This window comes from Chelon labrosus (genome assembly GCF_963514085.1).
Source record: "Chelon labrosus genome assembly, chromosome: 9".
NCBI classification, from domain to species: Eukaryota; Metazoa; Chordata; class Actinopteri; order Mugiliformes; family Mugilidae; genus Chelon; species Chelon labrosus.
The window spans coordinates 23,790,581-23,809,620 of record NC_140359.1 but is presented as its reverse complement, the minus strand read 5'-3'; the positions used below and the strand labels follow the sequence as shown (position 1 = coordinate 23,809,620).

The following is a 19,040-nucleotide window of genomic DNA, read 5'->3' as shown; positions in this document are numbered from 1 at the left end:
TGTGAAATCACGTAGTATTATGTGAAAACACAGAGTATTTCGTGAAATCACATATTTCGTGAAATCACATAGTATTTCGTGAATCTTGTGAAATCACGTAGTATTTTGTGAAATCACATAGTATTATGTGAAAACACAATATTTTGTGAAATTGTGCAGTATTTTGTCAAATCTTGTGAAATCACATAGTATTTTGTGAAATCACTCAGTATTTTGTGAAATTGTGCAGTATTTCATGAAATCACATAGTATTTCATGAAATCTTGTGAAATCACGTAGTATTTTGTCAAATCACGTAGTATTTTGTCAAATCACGCAGTATTTCGTGAAAACACAATATTTCGTGAAATTGTGCAGTATTTTGTCAAATTACGTAGTATTTTGTCAAATCTTGTGAAATCACGTAGTATTTTGTGAAAACACATATTTTGTGAAATCACTCAGTATTTTGTGAAATTGTGCAGTATTTCATGAAATCACATAGTATTTCGTGAAATCTTGTGAAATCACGTAGTATTTCGTGAAATTGTGCAGTATTTCCTGAAATCACGTGGTATTTTGTCAAATCTTGTAAAATCACATAGTATTTTGTCAAATCACGCAGTATTTCGTGAAATTGTGCAGTATTTCGTGAAATCTTGTGATACACGCCGTATTTTGTGAAATGGAAAAGGAACTAAATAACTTTTGGAATTTTCCTTTTGGGGATCCAGGCCTTCAGGTTGGAGAACACCACGTTACATCTTAACCGTTTTGGGCAACATGCTGCTGTGTTTTTCTTCGTTGTGTTTTGAGCCAGGTAGACATGGGTTTCTCACTAATGCTGTATGAGCTGATGACACAGAGCGGTCTTTCTTAATCTGTTTGCAACTGCATTGCTACCCAGTGTTTGTGTAACTTTATACATGTATTAACAATACATTGATAGAGTTTATGTGCGAGGACCTATGGTTGCTTGTGACCATAGCAACTTTGTCAGATGGTTAGATAAACTGGCAAACATGTAACATTCATAGTTACGGGGGCTAAAAACACATTGTTGCTTCACTGCTTCCATTTTAGAGTGCATGCCACTCTTTCCAAATGGTGGATGTCTCACTTGGGAGCAACTTCTCGTCCACTCCCCAGTCTTCACCAGGCGATCCCTCCCATCAACTTGAGTTTCCTGCCTCTTGCAAAACTTCACGCAGAGTGATGACTCCTGGATGCTGTGTGACACGCCTCGCATATGCTCCGCCGTGAATTATTCAGCCTCCTCAATTTTCACATCTTTAAGGGAAGTTTGAAAGCCATTAGCGTCACCATTGTCAGGCGCTCCAGCTGTATCACATCACCGAAGCTTAGCGTCACAGCGGGCTTTACTTTCTGACAGATTATAGCGAGCCGGGGGACGAACTTTTTGCCAGGGAGGAGAGAGGCCTTCTGCCACTCAACTGGTGTCCCTGGGAACCCGCGTCTCTTTATATCTAAATTTTGACTCATCCCTCAGCCCTGTGACAATCTGCCCTCTCATCCCCCATTTATTCAAACATAACCACCAAGCAGCTGCAGCTCTCTCCTCAATATCACTCACTGGCTTTTACTGCAGAAAAGTTAAACAAGAGCCATTTAGAATGATTCTTTTCAAAGTCACTCAGTTGCTTTTTGTTAATTATTTTAAACCCTTTAGCCCCTTTATTTTACTTTCGCTCAGTGTTGTCTGTGCAGAATGTAATTTAGCAATCATACATGATAATGGATAAAAAAAAGACCGTTACAAAATATATTTATATAACTTTATAATAATATATGCATAAAAAAACAGCAGTAGCTAATTCTCAGAGCTGAATATTTTCATTTTCTTTTAGGCAATCAATAGAGTAACCAATCGTTTTAGCACTAATTGTATTACACCAATACAGAATAACCACTTTAAAAGATGTTGCAACCCAATTACTAATCGTAACAGTCATGCAAATGAAAGACCGGAAAAAGAGGATATATGACTTATGCCCACGCGCCCGAGCGGATTCTGCCTACTCAACATCAGCCCTGTAAATTAAAACTCGGTGTCTCGGTGAGGAAGCGAAAGAAAGGCCTCGCTCGCTCGCCGCGGTCGGGCTGCGGTGCATTAGGATTGGTCCGGCGAGGGCTTCGTCAGCGTGACTCCCCCGGGAGCTCTCCCTCCTTCACGCGGCGAGGTCCGCACCTCCAGCTTGATTAACAACCTGCCCACCATTATCACGGATTGAGTGTGTCAGCTAAATTAGCCTCACCCCTCACCCGTTCAGCGCGAGCACTTAGTTAACATGCAAGGACCTATTGGAGCTTAGCTGAGCTGCAGAGGCATGTGGCGTTTCAGTTAGCCCGCGTCCTGACACAAAGAGATGTTTTTGGATGGAAGCGAGCTGGTTCTTGCTCAAAATTTAACTTTTATACTATATCGCGTATTGTTCTTATGCGTTAAACACCACACACAGTTCAGTCTCCTTTAATCATGTAGGTAACTGGTGTTGTTTCATGTTTCAGGACCTCAGGTTAGTCACCTAAAACTGAAAACATCTTCACCTTAAGGTCTGCCTTCCAAAACTTCCTAAATGGATCCTGTGTTATTTGTTATTCTGCTCTATTTTTCACCTTCATCTATTTTTCTTATCCTTGTTCTGGCCGTTTAACGCGGCCGCAATAAAAGAGACAATACTGCATAATACATGTAAAGGGTTAAATAAAATAAATGAAGAAATCAGCCGTGAATATTGCCAAATGATTTTGAGGCGCTGCTTAAATTAGTAAGCTCGCACATAAACTCAAAAGATTAAAAAGGCAGGGGCATTAACGAGTTGGGTGAAGTCTCCTGCACGAGGACAGGCGCAAAGAAGTCAGTTTATGATATTTAGAATACACTGCATAGTAATGGACACATGGTCTGGTAGCTCATCTGTTCAGAACCACAGGAGAATTGGTGGCCCAAGGCACTGCCTCGGGCTAAATCCAAAGCAAAGAGAGCGCTCTTGTTATTATTCCGCTGCACCATTTTTAATTCAGGCCTCCCCTGTACACTGCCACGCACTCACATCTGCCCCTCACACACACACACACACACACACACACAACGGCGCTCTGCGTACTTCCTCCTCGCCTCTTTCTTCTCCGGCGTCGGAGGGAGGATTTCAGGCGTTTCGCTCGTTCCATATCCTGAATTCTCATTAAACCTGCGGTAATTGGATTGGGCATAATAGACATATGGAAATTGCGGTGCCGTTCATCATTAGGGTTTTAATTGCGCCCGTTTTGGCCTCTGCATTTTTTTCCCCCCTCTAAATAAGTCATAGGAGTTCACGAGCCTTGTTACTGCTAGTCAGGCTACACACATGGACGGTGGCGGTAATGAGAAGATTTCCTCCCTCGGAGTTTGACCATTTAGTTTGCGGCTATTGTTTTCCGTGTTGAGTGTTGTGCTAATGTGATTGCGTTTCTTTTTTCAGAGTATGTTGCATTCTTTTACTTCACTTAAGACGTATTTGGTAATTATTCATCATATTTAAGTAGAGTTGTGACAAATACATCTGCTAAATGAGGAAAAAATCTACTGCTAATTCTGTGAAAAAGTCAGAGATACAGCAGACTCTGCAGTTTCTTACCTTCACTCTTCTCACAAGGATCTATCTCTGCACTAAAAGAAGCTGAAGACTTAAGTGCGGTTTATACCTCTGCAGGACATAGACGACGTAACCTACGTACGTCTGGCTCGCTCTGTAGAAACTCCATCCAAACACTAGTTGGCGCCGTGTCTTTTTTGCCAGTCGGGTTCATTTTTATTTCTACTTCCTGCTTCACTTTCAACAACGGCGACTGAAACTTTGGCCAAAATTCGAGGAGTCAGACAAATGTTTGTATCTCCGAACCTCCTCGGTTAATCTTTCCTCGATGTGTTCCACCTTTATTGATCCAAAACAATCAATTTGAAAGAATCGCTGAGATGGAAAAGCGGCCGGAAATACTAAAGCGGAAACACGCTACTACCAAGCGGACCAATCACACGCTGTGGCGCTTAGTTACATTTCTGGGGAGGTGAACGTCAGGCTACGGCGTTAGGGTCTGCGTAGGGTCCGTAGCTAATGCGTCAAAGCGACACAGAAGTATAAACCAGGCGTTAGGTTTCCACAACAGTATTCCTCTTTCATAGGAAATCTCACAGGCAAGATGTCTCTGCTGATGTTGGACAGTGATATTATCTCTGTCCAAATAAAAGGCAGTGTGCCTGGTTTCATCTTCCAGTGCTGCTTAAGACGTACAAGAAATATGCAAAAAATGTAAGCACATGTCTCGGCTCCTCCGGGATTCAGACGATATCAACTTAGCCCTGATGTTTATGTTGGCCTCAGAACTCCCACAAAATGGACTCAGCTGGAAATGGATATTATCAAGTGAAGTTTTTCTGGTTAATGTGGGACAAGTGTAAAGAGAAACCGGTGAGAGGAGGCTTTGAGAGTGGTCGTATGAATCAGTTACTCTTCTTTCTTTGCAGGACGATGGACGTTCACATCAGCTTAAACCACGGCAAGTCCTTCATCTCCAGCGCCTTCACCATCACCGCCTCCACCTGCGTAAGCCCAATTTATTCACAACTCAAAAAAATATAATGGTTAGGAGTTTATTGAAGGCTTCTAAATGGTCCTCTTTGCAGTCCAACCACCAGTTTGTCTTTGGATTTAAACAAAGCCGAAAAATGTTTTTTTTTTCTTCATGTAGTCCGATGGTTTCGTGGTGGCTATCGTCTTCCTGGTGCTGTTCCTCCTCGTGGCTCTGGCTCTCATGTGGTGGTTCTGGCCTCTCTGCTGCACAGTGGTGAGTTTCGCTGCACCGCTCGTAACCGACACGCTGTTAATTCCTTTAGTCTGGTTATACACTGACCGCAGATTCAGACAAAACAACAAATACCAGACTAAATGGTGTTCTAGCTGATATCAGATGCATTTCAAATGCAGACAAAACAGCCAACGAGTATCTTCTCTGCACGTTTTTTTTTTGATACATCTATATTGTGACAGCTGCAGATATCCTGTTGTTGCAAAGAAAGCTTCGTGCAACTTCAGCTGTGAGAACGTGAAGGTGTCGAACGATGTAACGGCACACCGTCGTAAACAGCAGATCAGGGTAGGTAGGTTTAGCTGGGGAAGTGTTTAACCATGTGACCTCTCTTTAACCTCATAGAGTTGGTTAGCAACACCAACAACACCACCACCACCACCACCACGGAGGATGAACCTCAAGCAGGAAGTGAAAGGCCACATCCTGCTCACATCTGTTTCTGAGAAAGATGAAGAAATTTCAAGAGAACAGACTGTAAAAAATAAATAAATAAAAAATGGCAACGAGAAGGATGTGAGGGACAGCCAAACTAGTGTTAATTAGGTTAGCTTAAGATACTAAGACTGAGATTGACAATCAGTGCGTTCAGTTTCAGCTGCACTTTCTTTATAACCCCATAGTCGTGGTAGACGTGAGTTTCGCTCAGTCTGCAGGGAAATAAAGACGTTCACCCCTGTTCAGGAAGAAAAAAAAGTTCTCAGCTGTCAGCCGATGTGCGATTTATGTCATGCAGTCATGGCTGGTGCAGCTGAAAGAGAGAGAGTTATTTTGCTAGTGTGTACAGTCAATGGTTATTCAAAAAAGCAGCACAGATCCTGGCAGAAAAAAATATGACCTCCTGGGGGTGGATGGGCAGGTCAGTCAGAGATTCTACTGAGCAAGAATAGCTCAAAGCTGCTAATTTAAATGAAAAAATGTGCGCTATGATCTTGAACTAGTTCACTTTTATCTGTGTGAGCTGAACTCTGAAGTAGTTGTTGTTTCGTGCGAACTTGCACAACGCTGGACTGTTGTAATTCAGCTAAACCATTATTAATCAGCTGACCGCGTTACCCCTGTTGATGCTCGGAGCTACGTGACTCCTCCACGTTAGCCTTGTCCATCTCAAAGCAGCCACAAAAGCATGGAAACACATGACAGTCTTACATTGTTGTGTAATACAACCCGACACTTCCCAATTTCGCCCGAATATCTTGAATTCGTGGAGAGCCGCGTGAAAACCAAATGCGTTTTTTGGCCCTAACAGCATGACGAGACTGTGACTGGCTAAAAATAACACTCCCGCTGTGCGGCTCATTAACCTTCTTTAAATGTAGCCGGAGAGCTGCTGCTGACGTATACAGCGAATGATCCAACCGAGTTAATTCTCATTTAACAGCTTTATTTCCACTGCTACAAGTATTATTTCCATTTCCAATCCAACGGTGTCAGTATTCATGTATGTATGATCCTACGTAGTGAGCACAAGTGAGGAGAGAGAATCTTGAAAGGACAGGTCTTGATTCATTCATCTGCAAAGTCTAAATATCTGGTGATCAAAGAGGCTTTCTATCAATGTGGAGGTTAGGAGGTTACTCATTAATCCCACGTGCTTCCAGTCCCATGTGAGCAGGGTGTTTGTTAAGGTGGAACTCGAGGCCGGATTTAATTAACGAATCTGGGACCTGCAATGAAATAATGAGCTCACCTTTATTGTTTCTCTTTCAACTACTCGATTGTAGTTCACGTAGGGTACCTACTGCGCATTTATCCCGCGTATAAACTTTAGTTTAGTCGTGAATATTCATGAAACCTACTCGCCCCCCCTTCCCGTCCTTTTGGAAGAACCGTTCACCCACTTAACCATTTACAAATATCCCCAACCGATTATTGTTCGAGGCTACCAGAGAGGGGCTGCAGATGGTGTGCTGCGATCTCTTTTTCTGTGTCTCTCCCTTGTTCTATTAATATCTGATAAAGGCAAATTTACCCCCCAACACCACGCCGCACCACGCCGCACCACGCCGCACCTCCACTCCCGCTCACACACACACGCCGCCCCTTAAATGATAGACGTCACCTGGCTTTGTGGACCTGAAGGGATTCCATCCAGGATGAGATGGAAGCATATTTTGGAAAACCAACAAAGGCATTAAAATGTAAACCCCCTGCAGCATGTCTGGCCGCGGACGTGTTTGTCTTGGTGGAGGGAGCTGCTGTTGCCTTCCATCGAGGGACGCGGCAGAAGAGGAGGGCCATGTGTGGCTTGTTAATATTTAAACCCCCAGTCTGCCAGGTTTCAGCAGTCGGGATGAGGCCACGCACACACACACACACACACACACACACACACACACACAAAAAACCTCTTTCCCACAATCCCTCTCTCTCTCTCTGTCTCTCTCCCACATGGCCTCATGCCAACTGAGGGGTCATACAAGCTGTGGAGTGGTAATTTCTTTGTTTATGAATTGTTTGGAAATTAAACTCAGAACGGCCTTTAGTTCAAATCAGAGGATTCACGACTGGAGGTGCACTTTGCACGTCGACGGGTTTGTCCAAATTACAAATGCTTCACTGCCACTTTTGGAAACATTTTCAACTCATTTGGTGCTTAACATGTTAATAATCTCTAATTATTTTGTGTTATTTTACATAACAAATTGCCACCATTGCTTCTGCACCGGTGCAGAACCTTTAGATCCTCTTGTTTCTGTTCCCTTCAGGACGAGTTTTAGCTTCTGCTCGTTAAAACTCATTTCTAAAACGTCAAATATGTTACCTGCCGCAGACCCCTCCTGATAATCCCCCCAAAACAGCTTGACACAACACGGTTTGAGCTTGAGTTCTGCAACGCACGGATTATTATCGAGTCCAGTTGGACAGTCCACAGACGCAGCCATATGGGGACGATGCCGTCGGCGCCTCTGATTGGTCCGAAATCCCACCCCCCCCCGGTATCGTGGCTGCAGGGGCGAGCCGCCGGTGCCGGTGTCAGATGGCCGAGTATCCCGCGATTTAGTTTTTAATTATGCCGCCGCGCTGCAGAGCTCTTCACATCTGTCCGTCAGGTAGAGCTGGGAAAGAGCAGCAGAGCCCCGTCATTTGTGCAAATGCTTTATTTATCCCACAACATGTGCAGGAAATCTGCTGCGTAATTACTTAATAAAAAGGGATAATCCCGCCAACGTAAGGTGTGGCTGAAGTCAGCGTATGGAGAGGCTACTGCTAGACCGTCTCTGGATTTGCTTACAGCCAGTTGTGTGTCAAAGAGCAATTAATTAACGCTAATTGATTACTTTTCATTATTTTAATGACAACAGTATGATGATGTCCGTGAGCTTAACAGCGAACGTAGCAGCTGTTAGGATCTATGATATGCCATAATTACATTGGTCTGTCCCCCCCCCCTCCACAACCACTTTAGCAAATGCATAACCAGCTACTGTATGACAGTGCAGTATCCGTCTCTGATGACTAATGAACAAAGGTCTTCTCTCCGCTTCCACGCCTCTTCCACACCTCACGCTGAGATATGTCCTCCCTGTTAATTATCTGTGCAGTATTTATGGGCCACCTACTCCGTGTGTTAGTACAAACTCCATGATTGTGTAAAAGGGGTCGGGCGGGACGGTGAATTTAGGCCTTTATCTGAGAGCCGCATCAGGAAAGTCTGGGTGGGGGGAATGAAGAGGAAACTCATTTTGAATGAATGTCCCAGAGCTTAATGAAGCCTCCGGATTTTTACTTGGGGCGGCGCGGTGGTGGGGCGGTTAGCACTGATGCCTCACAGCAAGAAGGTTGTGGGTTCTGTGTGGAGTTTGCATGTTCTCCATGTGTCTGCGTGGGTTCTCTCCGGGTACTCCGGCTTCCTCCCACCGTCCAAAGACATGCTGGTTAGGTTCATTGGTGATTCTAAATCTGTCTCTCTGTGTTAGCCCTGAGATAGACTGGAGACCTGTCCAGGGTCCATAGACTGGATGAATGATTTTTACTTTTGTCCAGAAAACAGCACAAAACACAAGTTAAGTTGCAGTGGCCCTTTTTTTTATTTTTAATTATTATTAATTTGCAACCAACTTGTTAATTAGTTGACTAATAATTGCAGCATTTTTCACAAGAGACTCGCCAGAAAAAAATCACAGTTAAAATCATTAACAATGACGGTGAGCCATGGCAGTGTAACACAGACGTGCGTTCTTTTCACACTCTGAAGATGTCTAGCGTGAAGGAAGGGCTTGTCAGAGGAGTGACCGCTCATCTCAGCCTGCACTTCAGATTTGAACCGAGGTTGTCGCGTGAATATTTTTATTTTCTCACAGTTAATTCAAAACTTCTCATGGGGCCTAGCTGAATGCCGTCACGTATATTTAGTTTTTCAAGAAATCCTCGAACGGAAATGTTGGCATAAGCTTTTAACACTTAATGGTCACGTACACCGATCAGCCACAACATTAAAACCACTGACAGGAGAAGTACATGACATTGGCCATCTTGTGACAATTCAGCGTTCTGCTGGGAAACTTTTAGACCTGGCATTAAAGCACCCACCTAAACCAGACCAGGCCCTCCACCCCATAGCAGTGACACTCCTTGATAGCAGCAGCCATCCCCAGCAACATTCTGTTGCCAGACACCACAGGACACCCTCAGAAGGCCCGTGTCCATTCTCTGACGAACTGTTTTGGAGGCACAAGGGAGACCTAAACAATGTTAGGAAGGTGGTCATGATGCTATGCCTGATCGGTGTAAGTCTCACAAGGTTTCAGACATGAACGCTGTGTTTTGGCAGCCACAGACCTGCCCTCAATAGTATTTGCCACAACTCCCGAAACCTGAAATCTCAGGAGAATCAGCTCAGCCTGTCTGCTTGTCTCTCCAGCTTCGTCCTTTCCCCACATCTGTGTTTTTGGTGAGTGACAGTGGCGTCTTCAGCAAAGCTGGACATCAGTATGCAAAGCGTCTGACTGACACCTGACAAGTGTCACCGTCGGCCCTCTCTTTGCTTTGCGATGCACATCTGAAAATCCCAGTCGAGACATCTTGTCCTTGAGTGGGATCACATTGTGGACAACCTGCTCCTCAGGTGCCATGCCATCCAGTGTTGTCATGAACAATGCCGCCGGGCTGGTTGCTCTGCGGTGTGAGGCGCGCGTCGTGGTTATGTGTGTGTGTGTGTTTTATTTCTTTTCTTTTTTTTCCTGTGTGTGTGTTTGCCGCCACTCATCTTCCCTCCAGACAGGGCTTGGAGCTGAGCCCAAGCCTCCTCCTCTGTATCTCATTGGACCTAATTAACTCCTTAGGACTTTATGATTGGGGGGATTGCATGGGAGCGCTGAACCCCGTCCAATTAATTAAGAGCTAAACGGGCAGCGGCGCTCGCCCCAAAGACTCCCCTGTCAACAAGTTGATTTTCGGCTTTTCTTTATTTTGCACGGGGGCCCCCTGATGTTGGTTTACAAGCGGAATCCTTGTAATCAGTAGTCAGTGGGGCGACGGGGCGCTAGCTGCGGCTGCAGAACAGCCTGGCAGCGGCTGCGTCTCCGCCGCGAGACGAGCCCTGGGACGCCTCTGTCTGGCCCAGTCACCTGTCACGAATCACCCTCCGTCAGCCTCGCCCCGTGCTCGTCTTGACAAGGTTTGAGCGTGTGTGCAATCCGTGCGCCCCCGGTGACGGACCATGCTGACGTGCTTCTTGCTTTTTTTTTCCAGGTCATCAAAGACCCTCCGCCTCCTCCTCCACCTACTCGTCCTCCACCACCCGTGAGTTACAGCACAATGATGGTGTCACGTTAAAGTTAAACATGCATGTCACACATTTGAGTTTGATATCACCCTATAATTATTGGGCTTTAGAGCTACTGGTAGGTAGATACTTGAACTTCAATGCCAGATTAGCGTTAAGAATATAGCTTAATGCTACACAAGGATTAGCTTTGTGTCACCCATTTGTGTTACTGCAGCTCTTACTACAACAATTAAAGCATATACGAATCTGACCCATGTCTCTGTCACTGTCAAATGCTAAAATCTGACTTTAATAAGCTTTAATAATCTAAAATATATGCAATAATTAAACAAACATTTGTCAGAAATCAATTTATGTTTTAGCTTTTCATACTATGCACGGAAAGAATCACTTTCCGAAGCTGAAGTAAAGACCTAAGGGTCTCTTCCTTCCTGGTGATATGACGTAATTGAGTCTTTCCTGCTAAAGAAGGAAATCCATTCAAATGTTAAGCGATGGATGGATTCGGGAGGAAATTTAACAATAGAAGGCTCTACCCTCCCTTTGTCAGGGCGGTGAAGTTGATAAATGTCAATATCCGTCCTGATTTTCTGTTTTGTCTTTCTTTTAGGAGCCCGAGGACCTGCCCAAGAAGAAGTGGCCAACTGTGGACGCCTCGTACTACGGAGGAAGAGGAGCGGGAGGCATCAAGCGCATGGAGGTCAGAATCTGAGCGTCAAACTGGTCCCATATCAAAACAGAGCAGCAAACGCGTCGTTTCTTTTTAAATTTAACCAGAGAGAACTGAAATGCCAGGCAGCAGGATGTATATATATCTGACATGTGTAATTCTGTAAACCTGCATCATCAGAGAAACCTGCTGATGCTCGGTCTTTCCCGTGAGATTAGAAGTTTTGTCGAGTTAACACGGGCAGCGTGAAGAGGAACGGACTGACCTCGTCAGTCCACTGATTCCTCCGACATGACAGGTCCTGCCATCTTGTCCTTGGCCGTCCAGCCCTGATTGGATCAAGTCGTTGCCAGGATGAAAGATTGAGTGCTACTGTCAACTTGACACAACCGCCTCGCCCACCTCTCCTCTCCACTCCACCCCCCCTTCTCGACTCCCAAACCTTGGCAGGCCCTTTGTTATCAGGCCTCCTCCGAAGGGAATCCAGGTTTAAAGGCACGCTCCCCTCCTCCTCCCTTTCCCCTTCCGCTCTCGAGCCCCCCTACTGCTTCTCAGCCCCGAGGAAGTCGGTGGCATTGCAGGGATTTCCCAGCATCTTTTGGGAGCACTGTGGCTTGACTCTTTTCCCCATGGGTGCTGGTGAGATACAAGCCCGGCTCTTCCGTCTGTCTCTTCCTCCTTTAGCAGCTTGATTCCCGTCGACAGGCCCGTCTCCACATCTGAAGCTTCCCCCCCTCCCCGTGGATGGCGAACAAGGTGCTTGTTAGGATCAACCTGTTCTCTCCTCTGCATCCACGTTCAAGAGTAAAAAAAAGAAAAAAAACACCTCCGCCGCTTCGCCCCTGCCAATATTTCAAACGATGGCTGAGCCGGGCCGAGGTGACAACGTATCTTTTATTCATCGTCGCCCCGCTCTTTTCTTGATGATGCGTCGGGCCAGGGACGGATCCCAGAGATGATTCTGAAAAGCTGTTCTATATTGTCACGGCTTAACCTACAGCTTGAAAATTGTGTCGCTAATTAATCACCTCTCCCCGTTCATGTGACGGTGGATTTTTATTTTTTTTTTTTATCTCCTCCTTGCAACAGATGTGATGAATTCAATTAAAAAGCAGGACAGCTTAACTAACACACAGGGTCGCATTCACACGCTCACATGCACACAATAGCATATTATGCCGCATGCAAATGTGGTTATTAATAAATGAATTAAACTGAGGGTAGAAATAATTATTCATTGCAGCTGTAGCTTTATTATGTTTTTTTAATAATTTATCAGTCCTGCAGGTTAGTTCTTCCCCAGCTGGAAGTGTGTTTTAAACTTCCTTCCCTCCTGCATGAAAGATGATGTTGTGTAATTTACACATGCAACAACTCATGTGTAATCCGGAGGTGCAGTTAATGACTTCACTCATCACCGATTAACCGGGAACTCCCCCGATTTTACTCATCCTCTGTGAAAACGTCTCCATATGAGTTCCCAGTACAAAGTGCAGAGCTGGAGCCAGGGTTAGCCCAGTGTAGCATAAGGGTTTAATCATGGGGCAAACAGGTCATCGTCAATTGGATTGACAAACTGTAAACTGGATATTGCACTCGATAAGGCAGCCCCATTCGTTACCATGGAAGAGGCACAAGGGGCATGCATGTTTAAAAAGCATGTGGGAGCCTCTGCAGGCTTCATCAAGATCAACAAGGACTTGTAGCACATGCATGGCGGTGCAGAAGAAGGCTGATGGAGGCCTTTTGTTGAGAACCCCAGGACAATGAATATGAGGTGGAGATGGTGTGAAGGAGGAGGAGTGTTGGTCTGAAAGGCAGAGCGACAGAAATGCAAGTAATTAAAAAAAACAAAAAAAAACAGAAAACAACAAGGCTCTGAGGAAGTTGCAAACATGTCATTAGGTTTTAATAATGACGTTTAGTGATTTTTGACGGCGTGGGAAAGCAGAAGTGACAAAGAGAATGGAGCAACAGAGCTGGCTGTTGGGGATATTGTAGCGGTTTTGTGACTACCAGAAAAAAGGTGCTGATTGTGTCGCAGCCGCTGCTTTACTAATGACTAACAAGTTGCCGCAGTTCCGGTATTACAAGCAGTTGAAATCCAGTGTTCTCACGGCCTATCTTCATCTGAAATATCCCCAAACGCGCCTGACTAAGCGGCAACCTTTGTCATTTTCCTCTCGACCTGCTCAGGTGCGCTGGGGAGAGAAAGGCTCGACGGAGGAGGGCGCCCGACTGGAGAAGGCCAAGAATGCTATAGTGTCCATACCAGAGGACGTGGAGGAGCCGATGATCAAACGTCCCAAGCCCAAGCCCTCCAACATCAACCATCAGCCCGAGAACAAGTGGTACACTCCCATCAAGGTGAGTGCTGCTGCAGTGATGCTCATTATGAAGCTGGCTCAAATGTGAAATTTCAGTCAAGTGATGAGGTGTCATTTATGGATCTTGACCTAAAGAGTCGTTCTTTAGAGACGAAGATTTTGCACTAATGTCACTTGATTATACCTGAAATAGTAGCTCTTAAAGCTTGCAACTTCCAAGATTTTCCAAGTTTAGGTCTGTGCATTGATTATTGCTTTCATACCAATCAGCCGCAACATTATGACCACTGACAGGAGAAGTAAATAACATTGACCATCTTCTGACAATTCAATGTTCTGCTGGGAAACTTTTGGACCTGGTATTAATGTGGATGTTACTTAGACATGTAGCACCCACCTAGACCAGACCAGGCACCCCCACCCCATAGCACTGACACTCCTTGATGGCAGCAGCCATCCCCAGCAGGATGCAGCCTGACACGGATACACACACAAAAACGCATTAGGAACAACTTAAAAAAAAAATGAAGAACAGCACAAGGTGTTGACCTGGCCTCCAAATTCACTAGATCCCAAACTGATCAAGTATCTGTGGGATGATCCACAAAGGGCCCCATAGGACCCCAAGGCCCTCACTAACAACATCCTGTTGCCAGACACCACAGGACACCCTCAGAAGGTCCATGTCCGTCCTCTGATGAGTCACAACTGTTTTGGAGGCACAAGGGAGACCTACACAATATTAGGCAGCTGGTTTTCATGTTGTGGCTGATCGGTGTACACACTTTGTGCATATAATGTGACCATTATCAAACAAAATGCTGTTTTTTTGGGTTTTATCAGGGTCGTCTCGATGCTCTGTGGGCTTTGTTGCGGCGGCAGTATGGCCGAGTGTCCCTCATGCGTCCCACCTCAGCAGACAAGGTAAGACGTGCGCCCCAGGAGTCATCAGTGCAGCTGCAGCTGCGGTTTCCAGCTCAAATTCTTTGTTTTCAGCAACGCAAAATACAAACCATACAATGAATGAAATATGTAGAGGCATTTAACGCTGAAGTGGCAAATTAAAGTCTGTTTCACCGTAGGGTGTGTGTGGGTTACAGAGAATGAGTGATGTGGTTTCGTGCTGGTTTGTAGTGGCACAGATAGCCTGAGTGGAATGAATCAGAGCCTCATCTGTGGTCACCAGAGCAGTTTATTGTACTCGGGGTTATAAATAGAAAATATCCTGCGTTAGTCAGCAGTCTGCTGATGGTCTTCCTCTTTTTCTTCTTCTGTTTTTTTGGCTCTTCCTGCAAACCTTCCATAAAATCCCTAATCCCTGCTATGACATAATGTGAGTATTTGTGTCTTACGAGTCACCACAGTTTCAGGTATTAAGTCATCAATTTATTCTTTCATTGCGTTAAAGCTGGAATATTCTGTGAGTCTCAGCAGGAAGCTGCTGTCGTGTATCGTGTTGTTTGTTGTTACCAAATGGGGCCGATGCGAGCTGCAGCTGTAATGATTCAAAGAAGGAAGCGTGACAGGGACCACCTAATATGGTCAGAGAAGAGGAAACCTATCGAATCCACAAACCGACACACTGAAACCTGACGCCCCGCAGGCGGTTGAGAGAGCGCGCTGCTCTCAAACCGTCAGCGCGTCGGAGTTAACCAGATGTTTGGATAGCTCCTGAGCAGCAAGTAAACTAACCAAACCACACCATCTGCTGCGGACGTGGACCTATATGCCTAAATTAAAAGTGAATTACATAGATTAGAATGAGGTTGCAGAAAAGAGGAATCTCATGGAGCATTTACGTTTCATTTCTTGAGCAGATTCGAGGCCCAGAAACACTGGAAGTGATCAATTATGGTTTTCATTTCCACCGAGAAATCTCCTTCTCTGCTTTGAACATTACAACGTGAAACCTCAGCAGACTGTAGACTACTCAAAAGAAGTGTATGAATTTAGTCCCCTGATCTCTTGTATTCATCGTGGCGGTCTGTTCTGCTCGTCTTCCCCGCGACAGCAGTCGGTGAACAGAAACCATACGAGTGGTTTCAGTGGTTTAGAAAATGATGTCAGGCGAATCTTTCGAGTGGAATAATGTTTGCAGCTATGAAGAACACGGCCAGTGGGCCAGCTGCGAGTCGGCCAGTTGCTATGCGGGGTGTCACAGTGCTGTTTAGCAAATCTCAGAATGCCAGAAGATGCACGGTTAAAAATAGATCTTATAAAATCTCATAGTCTGCGTCCCGGTTATCAGTCTGTATTTCAAAAGATGACCAGATATGAGTGTTTATAGACATCTAGACTACATGTCGGCATATAGTTAGGACATTAAACAAAGTGACTACTTAGACTTTTAAAACCTTTTAACCAAATTAGTCCAGACTAGAGGTGACAGAGATGTCTCAAGAGCTGCCTTCCTAACACCTTTAAAACCTGAAGCGTCGTCGGTCAGGCAAGTTTGCACCGAGCGCACTTTGGATTACCGTAATTACGTCACGGTTCGCGCCATTGGAAAAATCCCACCGGTTTCTGAAAGCTGAGACTTTGCGCTTTACAGGCAATGTAGTATCATTACTGTAACTTCACTTGTGTTTCTCTTGGAAGGTTATTACACTGTTATAAGACTGTTATTATGCAGTAAATTATAAATAACACCCAGATGTTGAAAGCACTTAATAAGAGGACATTTTCTGACCTTTTTGTAGTTAAAATAAGCAACTAACGCTGTAGCTGATGCTAGGGATGGGCGATATGGACTAAAAAATTTATTTATTTTATTATCCCGATAATTTCTGGTATTTATTACGGTAACGATAAAAATGACGATAAATAAATACCGGACTCTTTGGATGAAGTCGACGCTGCTTCTGCATCCTTGCGCATTTTCTGGCTTTCTTAATTTTCTGGTTTGTGCTTGTGTTTGAGGTGGTGGAACAAATTAGTGGTGCTACTGTCTACCTTTTGCAAGCACTAGTTTCTCGTAGGACCGGCCGGAGTGGTAAGCAAAAATACAAATATTTAATTTCTTTATATAATTGAAAAATCAATTCAGGCGTTAAGGGGTTAAAACCAGTTCCAGATAATGGAGGTGGAGCCTCGTTTAGGAACAAGCTCCTCGCTGCCCGGCATATCTGCTCCGCCTTCCGCCATCGTCATTTTGTCAATATTCCATACGTGTTGGGCTGCGAGTGTGTCGCGCACATATATACGTCATCTATGGGAATTTATCGTTTTTATCGCGGGATGACATATTCTTACCGTGGGGAATATTTTTGACGATATATATCGTAAACGATGAAATATCGCACATCCCTAGCTGATGCTCACCTCCCCAGAAATCTAACTACGAGCCACAGTGATGCAGACCACAGGAGCTGTGATTTGTCTGATTGGTTGTAGCGTGTTTCTGCTTCAGTATTTCCGTCTTTTTCTCCGTCTCCGCAATTTTCAAATTGATTGTTTTGGATCAATAAAGATGGAACACATCGAGGAAAGGTTAGCTGATGAGGTTTGGAGATACAAACATTTCTGTGACTCCTCTTGGACGAAATTTCGGCAAAAGTTTCAGACGCTGTTGTTGAAAGTGAAACAGGAAGTGGAAACAAAAATTAACCCGACCGGCAAAAACTAGCGCCGACTAGCGCCCTCTAGTGTTCGGGTGGCGTTTTTACAGAGCGAGCCAGACTGGCTGACGAGCACACAAGTATAAATGGCTCGCACCGGTGTAGGCTACGTACGCAAGTTACGGCGTCTATGTCCTGCAGTACCTTAAAAGAGCCTTTAGATATTAAAGGGTTAAACAGTCATACGTGCAACCAGTGTGTCGTTCGAAACTTGTTTTAAGCAAAAATATCATGTCTGCTCCAGCTGTGTAAAATATGACAGAAGTCCCTGCATGTGTCTCGCCTCGGTCGCTTTGAGCAAACCGTGTAGAAAGTGTAGAAAACAGAGAGAGGGAGGCCCACCGGTGGGTAAACAGAGTGTCACAGCGTTTACTCTAGAAGAGGAAGAGGCCGCCCCTGACACCGCCCGCTCGCTTCATTCTCATGCCCACCGCCGCGCCAATCTCCGCTTTCAAGTCGGCGATCAAACCCTTACGCGGCGGACGCGGGAGAGAATCAAACGGGGGGCCACAAACGCCGCGTGTAGTGGACAGCCATTCCAAGCGAAATCCTTGTGAAGACGTCATTTATTTTTTAAGCGATTGCTGATTAATTTAAATCCCCCGTCTGGCTTTCGGCTGAATTTCAGAACGTTCATAACATCTCGGTAATCTTGGGATTTAATCTGGGTCTCTTTCAACTTCAATTTAGTCCACAAAGATTAAAATCGCTGTAATATTTAACTGATTTGATTCACTTTGAACAGAATTATTTCTGTGCTTCAGTGAATTTTAAACATCTACTGAGGTTATTAAGTCATCAAGTCCAGGTGGTATTTATTGTTGAAGCATCTTTTTATTTTTTCAGCTAATGTCAAGAACCACTTGTTAATGCCCGCAAGACAAATAGCTCCTGGAGTCCACCTTTCAAAAATGAGTCTTATATATTTATCTTATTTATCTCTACTTACGGTTAATTTAGTAATTTTATACAAATTTCATCGGAGCCAGATTATAGACAATCTGTATTCTTCTTCTGCCAAACTCACGTCATGGATGCAGATCTGTAGATTTAGACCTTATTGTCCAAGATGAGAATGTATGATGATCAGCCACAACATTACGACCACTCACAGGAGAAGTAAATACCATTGACCATCTTGTGACAATACAATGTTCTGCTGGGAAACATTTGGACCTGGCATTCATTGGTGTGGATGTTACTTAGACATGTAGCACCCACCTAGACCAGACCAGGCACCCCCACCCCATAGCAATGACACTCCTTGATGGCAGCAGCCATCCCTGACACAGGCACACACACACACACAAAAACGCTTTAGGAACAACTCAAAAAACAAGAAAAACAGCCTGGCCTCCAAATTCACTAGATCCCAAACTGATCAAGTACCTGTGGGATGATCCACAGAGGCCCCCTCCCCTCAACCCACGGGCCCCCACTATACTAACAACATTCTGTTGCCACAGGACACCCTCAGAAGGCCCATGTCCATTCTCTGGTGACTCACAACAGTTCTGGAGGCACAAGGGAGACCTACACAGTATTAGGAAGGTGGTCATAATGTTATGCCTGATCTTGTTTAAGAAGATATGCAAGGTTGAAACTTGTTTCTGCACATTTTCGCTTTTTAGTATAGTGAGTGTGTAGGGAGTTTGTACTTGTCCAGGTTAGGTGTAGGTGGCAGAGCGGAGGAGAAGAGAGAGGAGAGGAGCAGTCAAGGGAGGGGAGACAGCAGGGAGGGGGACGGGGGGGGAGGGCAGTGGTCTTTGATGGCGGACAGGAAACCTCCAGGGTCATGAATTTTTCAGTGGACTGCATCCGCGGGGTTACAAGGACTCGTACAGGTG

General features: G+C 44.9%; 1 protein-coding gene across 1 annotated transcript in view; it reads left to right on the top strand.

Moving 5' to 3' along the window:
* antxr2a (ANTXR cell adhesion molecule 2a) overlaps window positions 1-19,040 on the top strand; it is a 75,907-nt gene that overhangs the window by 22,229 nt on the left and 34,638 nt on the right. The window contains exons 11-16 of the mRNA XM_084551397.1: window positions 4,508-4,586; window positions 4,732-4,827; window positions 10,543-10,593; window positions 11,190-11,279; window positions 13,446-13,616; window positions 14,420-14,500. Coding sequence (XP_084407523.1) covers window positions 4,508-4,586; window positions 4,732-4,827; window positions 10,543-10,593; window positions 11,190-11,279; window positions 13,446-13,616; window positions 14,420-14,500 — 568 coding nt within the window. The remainder of the gene's footprint in view (window positions 1-4,507; window positions 4,587-4,731; window positions 4,828-10,542; window positions 10,594-11,189; window positions 11,280-13,445; window positions 13,617-14,419; window positions 14,501-19,040) is intronic.